Source organism: Hordeum vulgare, chromosome 4H, assembly GCF_904849725.1.
Source record: "Hordeum vulgare subsp. vulgare chromosome 4H, MorexV3_pseudomolecules_assembly, whole genome shotgun sequence".
In the NCBI taxonomy this organism is placed as follows: domain Eukaryota; kingdom Viridiplantae; phylum Streptophyta; class Magnoliopsida; order Poales; family Poaceae; genus Hordeum; species Hordeum vulgare.
This window is the reverse complement of record NC_058521.1, coordinates 601,614,602-601,623,402: the sequence shown is the minus strand read 5'-3', so window position 1 is coordinate 601,623,402 and position 8,801 is coordinate 601,614,602. Positions and strand designations below refer to the sequence as shown.

At 41.4% G+C, this 8,801-nt stretch overlaps 1 protein-coding gene across 2 annotated transcripts; it reads left to right on the top strand.

Annotated features, from left to right (window-relative positions):
* Window positions 1-1,876: 1,876 nt before the first annotated feature.
* LOC123449964 (transcription factor BHLH6-like) lies at window positions 1,877-8,470 on the top strand. 2 transcript variants are annotated; one of them, XM_045127352.1, is made up of 5 exons: window positions 1,877-2,027; window positions 2,118-2,310; window positions 2,397-2,624; window positions 6,069-6,239; window positions 8,172-8,470. In XM_045127352.1, the coding sequence occupies exons 1-5, from the start codon at window positions 1,942-1,944 to the stop codon at window positions 8,253-8,255; spliced, it is 762 nt and encodes a 253-aa protein (XP_044983287.1). In that variant the 5' UTR covers window positions 1,877-1,941; the 3' UTR covers window positions 8,256-8,470. The 2 variants fall into 2 exon arrangements, with proteins under 2 accessions (XP_044983287.1, XP_044983286.1); XM_045127351.1 differs by lacking the exon at window positions 6,069-6,239.
* Window positions 8,471-8,801: the final 331 nt, after the last annotated feature.

Sequence of the window (8,801 nt, the reverse complement as noted above, 5' to 3'; positions counted from 1 at the left end):
TACGATCAAGAAAGAAGATGAAGGGAATTGTGTGAAGCACAAGGCGAAGCTAGTGGCCAAAGAGTACATTCGAGAGGCAGGTGTGGATTTCGAAGAAGTGTTTGTTCTCGTTGCAAAAATGGAATCGGTGAGATTACTCATCGCTCTCGCGACTCAAGAATCATGGAAGATACATCACATGGATGTAAAATCCACGGTTTTGAACGAAGGAGATGTGTATGTGAATCAACCATCGATTTTCATCAAAGAGGGAGAAGGACACGAGGTATTGAAGCTACACAAAGTCTTGTATGGGCGACGGCAAGCCCTTCAGGCGTGGAACATCAAACTTGATCGGACTTTGATTTCTCTTGGATTTGAGAAAGCCCCACTCGAGCATACAATGTACAAGAGAGGTGAAGGAAGTGATCGTCTACTAGTTGGCATCTACGACGACGATCTATTGATTACTGGAGCAGATGAAGAGGTGATTACAAAGTTCAAGCTATAAATGAAGGAGTTTTTCAAGATGGATGATCTAGGTGTTTTGAGTTGCTACCTCGGGCCAGAGGTACATCAAAAGACGGAAGGGATCACATTATGCCATGATGCATATGCAAGAAGGGTAATTGAAATTTGTGGCATGCAAGATTGCAATCCAATTGACGCTTCAATGAAACCTCGTCTTGAGCTAAGCAAGAAAAAGATGTCGAGACTACTCGGCTACAGTGATAGTGACAAGAAAGGAATTGCCGATGGACGTAAAAGTATCTCGGATGTGGCATATTTTCTTGGTGAAAGCGTAGTAAGCTGGCTATCACAAAAGCAGAAAATGGTGACATCGACTTCAAGTGAAGCAGAGTGTCAAGGTGTGTAGCTAGGAAGGCTACACGGTGATCTCATGGATCGAGATCCGGAACAAGTGGTGTTCAATGTTGACAGCGAGTCTATATTTTTTTCTACGCGAGGATCCAGTTCGGCATGACAGGAACAAGCACATTGATACGATGTATCACTACATGAAGGACTGCGTGGAAGAAGAGAAGACGGAGGTCAACTACAATCGCACCGATGATGAGCTGGCAGACTTGCTGACCAAGGCTTTGGATCGAGAGAAGTTCTTCAAGATGCGAAGAAGGATCCACGTCGGAGCTGTAACTAACGATCACGACGTCGTGTTTAGGGGAGTGATTGTTGGAATTAAACACAACTTAACCCCGTCGGCCGGTCTGTCTGGTTTCATGTACGTGCATGTATCGTAATAGGACTAGTATTGGCAAACCGAGTAGAATTGCTGATAGCTAGGTTTACTATATACGTGTACCATACACCTGTAATCAATCCGTGAGTTGATCAATAAAGCAAAGCATGGCTCGATAGAAAGCATGGTTCGATACGAGCCTTTGGCAATAACACAAGTTTTCCCGTGCGTTTTTTCTACTAGTAGTGATTCGATCAAAGCAAAGATCGATCAGCTAGTTATATGAGTGCGTGACGTGCTTGTGTTCCGGTCGGTGTACGTACGTGCATAGCGTACGTAGCTATTTCTGCTAGCTTTGACGAATCGACAATCCAGCGTTGCTTCGCTTCGTCGTCGTTCGTCGTCGGTCGTTGCCGTCGTCGGAAAAATACTCGGCGTCCGGTGTGGGCCAACAGAATGTCTGAATGTATTGAGACTTTTCAAGTGTAGGCAGGCTTGAACCGACCGGCGCTTGGTTGGCCACGCGGGGGCGCCAAAGTGCATGGACCCAAATTAAACGGTGATATGAACGCACGGTTTCAGATTTCGATCTGGAGTTTAAGGGGCAGCCAATTGCTGGTCGAGAGGCCGCCAGGTGTCATCCGGATAAGAATGCATGCATGCATGGCCCGGGCCCCCGCAACCCAGCGACGCAGAAGAGACACAATGCAAGCACGAGAATAAATATCAGAGAGAGATATAGAGGAGAGCCGAGCAGAGCAATGGAGTCCGACATGGACATGGAGCAGGTGAGCTTCGATTTCTCTTGGGAGACGCCTAGCTTCTTCGAGCTCTGCGACACAGATAGGTGAGCCTGCAACTGCAAGCAGCTAGCATCAACACTCTAGTCCACCAGTAGATCTGAATCTAAACGTTGGAATTGGATGGGTTCTTGCAGCATGCACCTGCCGGCCGAGGACTCTCTGTCCCGTCTGGACGAGCACGACGGCTCGACGAGCTCGCCGGACCGCGCCAACTCAGGGATGACGAGGAGGTGGGCTGGCAGGAACATGATCAGCGAGAGGGACAGGCGCAGGAGGCTCAACGAGAAGCTCTACGCCATCCGCGGCGTCGTTCCAAACATCACCAAGGTTTCATTTACAGACCACTTTTTTGTGCGTGTTTATGCTGCATGCATGCGGTCTAATATGATCTTTGTTCATGCGACCAACGTTAGCTGGACAAGGCGTCCATCATCCAGGACGCCATCGCCTACATCGAGGAGCTGCAGGAGCAGGAGCGCCAGCTGATACTCGCCGGACCCGGAACCGACAGCTACACCTCCGTCGTCACAGCAGACTCGACCGTCGACGACGGCGTCGGCTCCCCGCCACGGAAGATTAGGAGGACTACCTCCGCCTCCTCCATCTGTTCCCCTGCCACGCGCCTGGTCCAAATCCTAGAGGTAATTATGCATTCATTCATCTGTCACTGAGGGCTGAAAGGGACTTAGGAATAACAATGAGGTGAGAGAGATACTCCTATGTGATAGCAAAGAGCGATATTTCAGTGTTTCCGAAGCTGTTTATTTTAGTGTGTGAAAGCGATATTTGAGAAATATATAACTGAAACGGAAATGTAATATTTGTCTGTCCACTTATTAATTTCTCCGTGTGTCAAACTGAAATAAGCAACTTCACAAATATTATAATTGGATTTCAGTAAAAGAAACAATAACGGTGAAATAATTTGGAATCACATTTCAAAATAGTGAAACAATTGAAATCGTGTTTTTAAATAGTGAAGAAAGCTGAAATCACTTTTTGGACAATTTCATTTTCACCATTCGTAACAGTGAAACCTTTGATTTCATTATTTGTAACAACAACATTAACTATATTTTAAAACAGTCTCAATTTTGCATTTTAAAATAGCAAAACAAGAAATCACTTTTTATGAATAGCGAAACAATTGAAATCACTTTTGAAATAATTAAACTGTTGAAATCTCCTTTTGAACAGGTTTATTTTCAGTTTCAAATATTTGGCAAAAGTTAGGATGGTGTGTGCATGTCGTTGTATTCATGTACTTGTTGACAAGATGCATTTGTCACATCGACCTTTGATTCGTCACATGTAGCCAGCCTCATCGCTATATATACAAATTATGTGAATTTATCATGTGAAATGAGAAGAAAACGAAGATAGGGAGAAGGCTGCATTTGTGGACCACACACATGACACATGTATATTAGCAAGTTAGTATTCATCGGCTTTGGTTATTATAGTATTTACCAAAAATATATCAAACTTAGTAGTCTGGTATTTACCTGAAAGGTAGTACCAAAATAGTTTGGTAGTCCCTCCATTTCATAACCCTTGTTGTGGTTTAGTACAAACTAGATGATACCTAGCATATTGTTTGCCGGGATGTTTTGTAACATATTTTAACGTGATTCATGGTATGTAACATGAATATATTAATATAAAATTTTAAAACCGAAAATACATATAATTTATTATGTCCGGTTACTATATAGTTGTTAAATGTTTATTTGCATGTTGAGATGCGTATTTTCTTCCATGCATGTTTAATAACGAAGTGACATGCTTGCATGTTGAGAGACATATGATAGTGGGGGTAGGCCTTTTCTCATGCATGTTGTGGGATGAGATGTGATGCTTGCATATGTTGAGAGAAATGGTTAGTGTGGCTAGCTATTTAGATATAGAAGAACTAAAACCATGGCAAGAATTTAGAAATGAGGGGTTACTAAAAGGGAAATGATATCCTTCAGCCGGCTGATTTTTCTATCACTTCCATCGCCTCCTACGAATGACGCGTGTCCCAGTAACCCGTGCACCGCTCTGATGTACTGCCTTATCTTCTTGACTACTCTCGTCCACAGCCTTTTCTTCCTTGTGCATTTCTTCCTTCCTTCTCCAACCGTCCAGCATCCTCCATGGCTCCGTTGCACACGCAAGCACCAAGGCAGCATCCATGGAGATTGGGAGATGTTAGCTCCCACGGAAACACTCACGAACAACACCAGCCGATGCCCATCGGCCATGGACACGGAGGTACCAAGCAAACAGCCATAGCCATGCAAGCCTCATGCACACATCAAACCGGCCATGTCCTTCCCCAACCAGGCCGTGGGTTCCCATGGCCATGTTGTCGGCAACGACGGCGGCGTTTCTATATCATCATTTTCAATGCAATATTTTTCTGCAACATCATCTGTGTTGCAAGAATTTATTCTGCAACAATACGCCGTGTTGTAGAAAAGTGAAGGCATTTTTTTGCAACATCATCTGTGTTGCAAGAATTTATTCTGCAACAATACGCCGTGTTGTAGAAAAGTGAAGGCATTTTTTTGCAACATCATCTTTCTTTTCAAAAAAAAATCTGCAACATGCTCTTTGTTGCAAAAAAAATTCTGCAACATAAACTCTACTGCGAAGGTTTCTGCAACCTCATCTATGTTGCAAAGTTATTCTGCAACAAAGCGCTTGTTTCTACAACTCGACTGTTGTTTCAGGAATTAATGGGTCCAAAGCTATTCTGCAACAAAGTGCTTGTTTCTGCAACTCGATCGTTGTTTCAGAAATTAATGGATCGGTGGAGGCGACCGAGCCGCGTGCCAGGAGGTAGATCGGGCGGTTGTGCATGTACATCCAACGGTTGTTGAGCTAGGTGACGGATGTTTCGTGCGGATCAGCGAAGGATGCATAGCAGTCCCCTTACTAAAACAGAACCATGCCAACTACTAATTCGTAATGCATTTACATGCAATCATATTGAGGGAATTAATCGAACACACACTCCTAACAAGAGGGTTTTGTAGGAGAAGTCCAGCATATGTAAATCAAATAGCAGCCCACTCTGAATCTAATGTTTCTATTGAAAATGTCAAGAGAGTTGTAGAAACTATTGAAATGTACACAAAGATAGATGTTGTTTTAATTAATTTTTACTAGATCTTCTCTTATGCGTGAACCGTGCCTTGGATAATGAGAAGTTCTCGGACATAGGGAAGATCTGGGCCAACTTTACGCAACAACACTCTGAAAAGTGTATAACTAAGGCCCTGTTTGGAACCATAATAGATTATGATAATTTGGATTATGAAGATGAACTAATCTGGTTTATAAAAATAATCTAGGTGGACATGTTTGGAGGCCAGATTATATAAACTATAATCCAGGTTTTACATTGCATAATGACCTGTTTGCCCTTGTTTTTTTTAAAGAGAAGGGTGACGGTGGTATGAATGTAATTATCTCCAACTTTACAAGGGTAATGGATCATTAGCGATCCATAATCTGATTTTAGCTGGTATAGAGTAGATTATGAGTTTTTAATAATCTATCCATCTAGTTTTTATAATCTACATCATAAGTTAGGCCCTGTTTGGAACCACCCAGATTATATAATCAAGTTTTTATAATCTATTTTGTCTTCAAACACGACAGCTTATGGTGTAGATTATAAAAACTAGATGGATAGATTATTAAAAACTCATAATCTACTCTATGACAGCTAAAATCAGATTATGGATTGCTAATGACCCATTACCCTTGTAAAGTTAAAGATAATTACACTCCTACCACCGCCACCCTCCTTTTTAAAAAAAACAGAGAGCAGACATGCCATTATACAATGTAAAACCTGGATTACAGTTTATATAATCTGGCCTCCAAACATGTCCACCTAGATTATTTTTATAAACCAGATTATATAATCTATCTTCATAATCGAGATTATCATAATCTATTATGGTTCCAAACAGAGCCTTATCCTGTTTGAAGACAGAATAGATTATAAAAATTGGATTATATAATCTAGGTGGTTCCAAACAGGGCCTGAATGACCATTGAATAAACGTATAAATTTACAAGTTGTGCATCTCGAGGTGATGCATGTGGCGGCGGATCTGGTCATGATTAGCGTGAGGCACATAAAAGCACAAGAGGCCATGGAAAAGGTGTATGGTGTGCTCGAGTCCCTCTGTCTCAAGGTCATCACGGCAACCGTCACCGCTGTGGCAGACAACATTGTCCACAACATGTTTGTCGAGGTAACCACCCATGACTTGCCTCTCCTTTCCCGTCAAATTAATTTCTCCTCGTGTTTTCCATATCTCCCAAACCAAATGATTGCTCCTAGTTCTTTCATTGGCTTCTCTAGAATTCTTTGGGGGTGACGTCACCACCTGAATGATGAAGGCATATGGGAAGGCCACTATATCCGTAAGGCATACATTGAGATTCTTGATTTTCTTGGTAAAGGAAGAACATGATAGAATAAACTAGCGCAAAAAATCCTAATAAAATAGTAGTACGATCTAGTTATTGTGCAGATTGTTGGAGAAGTTGACTCAATATAGAGTGTTGGTGCAATTTTAGTTTAGTCGTACTACCGTCTACTCCTTGTGGTTCCCACAAAATGGTTGTCCAACATTCATATCCACAATGCCTCTAAGGTATCCACATGTTTGGGAACAAGTGTCAGTGGTGAACTATTAGAACTAGATGGCCCACTTTGAGCATAGGAGAAGTGAAGGCCAGGTTATGGGGTTGTTCAGCCGTAAAACACTTGCCCGCTTCTTATAACTTATATAGATGATTTTCCATAATAAGATTCTATAATGTAGATCCATCAAGACTCAATGCTTGATCTAACTCGGATCATAACCCAGTTAGGTTCCAGCCACTAAGTGTGTGGCCATAGGCTCTTGCCTGGTTAGATATGACTGGATTATTCCTACTCAGTCACTAGTTAGTAAATGCCCCTAGAAGGATAGGCTAACTCCCAAATGCACATAAAGATCATATAGACAACCACTCATAGTGTTACATACATGACAAATCCTTTCCCCCACAATATTGGTCAGGCTCGGGCTGAACCACTCTTTCTCGCTCACGTGACTCGGAATTCTATACCAGGTTAACTCTTTAGCTTCAAGTAGCGTACCATGAATTTCTAGATGTGATTACCTGAGGGCCTAAGAGATATTTATCTCTTTATAAAGAGGGATAAATCCCATCTTGACTCACCACACCTTACAACATGCTTCATGAAAATTAAGAAAGCTATCATTATAACGACCCAATACATCATAGAATTTGGTATCCCCTAAGTAATTAGCAAGACATGGTAGTATTACATGCGATAATATCAGATCAATTGGCATAGCTTACAGATTACACAAGAGCAAATCAACAAACATCCCCACTATGTTTTAAGTTCTCCATGTCCAACCCCATGTTCCTAACATGTGTTCATATTATTGGTTAGACATTTGTATGTCCATGACATGCGAAAAAATGTCATCAACACGTACATGTTTACGTTGGACACATGAACTTATACAATGTTGCAAAGATGCTAACTTTTTGGAAACATATAACCCAAAGGAAACATTGAAACAAGGGGTGGAAGCACATCCCAAGGCATGAAAAAAACCATATCTATGCCATGCATGACTCGTGGAGACTTGGCTTTATGCCTTGGAAATTACATCAAATCAGGCATGTCTCTTTAGTCTGAACAGGAGTTGAGTATGTAGGGAATTTTATGTGTAACTTTCCTTGGACAAATGTGATGTGGTTGAGCTTCTTTTACAACACCAAATCATATCCCTTTGCTGGATCATCATCTCTTCATCAAATCTAGGGAAATTATAGATAGTTGTGCTTGTATCTGAGGTAGCGATGTGCTCATTATTAGTTATGTTTGCAATTCAACCCCTATGGTAGTACTGAGCTTCACTCTAGCTCTCATATCCCCTTTTTTCTGAAAGGATGGGCTATCATAACCCCAACAGTTATAATGTTCTCTCTTACACGAGAGCGTGTGCACAAGACATGATCATCTGCTTTGTTATGGCACCTACATTGATGGAGAATTAAACATATGCATTAATATTTGTTTTCAAATATTTAACATATTTTGTGTCAATATTGGTAGGCATTTATATTCTTTAAAGAAATTTAGTTGTGTTTTTCAGACAGAGGGATTGAATTGCGCTCAAACGATTAAGGAGATGGTGCAGTCTCACTCAGTCATCTCAATGCGAGAAGAAGCCCACTGAACTCCATGAATACCCGATGAAGATTAAGTGTTGCAAAGAATGCACAAACTGGTAGCCCGATTACCTACACTCTGCTGAATTCCACTCTCATACTGTAGTCATCTTCCAATAATCTGACAACAGTAGAAACTAATTATATGGTCGGAGAAAAAGACATATTTTGTGGACTTAATGCAAGAATGTACACCATATAACTTGGCAATAATGAAAAATAATATGCTATATTGTAATGCCCAAGATGTGATCCTATCCTCATTTTGGCTCAAGGGCCTCGACGGGGATAGAAGCGCATCTCGTCGTTTCGCAAGAATGGATATCGTTACAAGTACATGTACAAAAGAGATGAGTATATGGAATTGGCTTACACTCGCCACAAGGTACATAATGAACAACACAATACAACAATATATTCAATCATCATGTAGAAGAGCATGGTCCGACTATGGACGGAATCAAACGATAAAAGAACAATGTCCATCCTTGCTATCCCAGGCTGTTGTCCTGGAACCCATCCTATGATCGAAGAAGAAGAAGAAGAAGAAGAAA

Coding starts and splice junctions, on each gene's coding strand:
- LOC123449964 (XM_045127352.1), top strand. CDS start 1,942: ATGGAGTCCGACATGGACATGGAGCAGGTGAGCTTCGATTTCTCTTGG. Junction 2,028..2,117: donor GAGCTCTGCGACACAGATAG/GTGAGCCTGCAA, acceptor GGGTTCTTGCAG/CATGCACCTGCCGGCCGAGG. Junction 6,240..8,171: donor TCCACAACATGTTTGTCGAG/GTAACCACCCAT, acceptor TGTGTTTTTCAG/ACAGAGGGATTGAATTGCGC.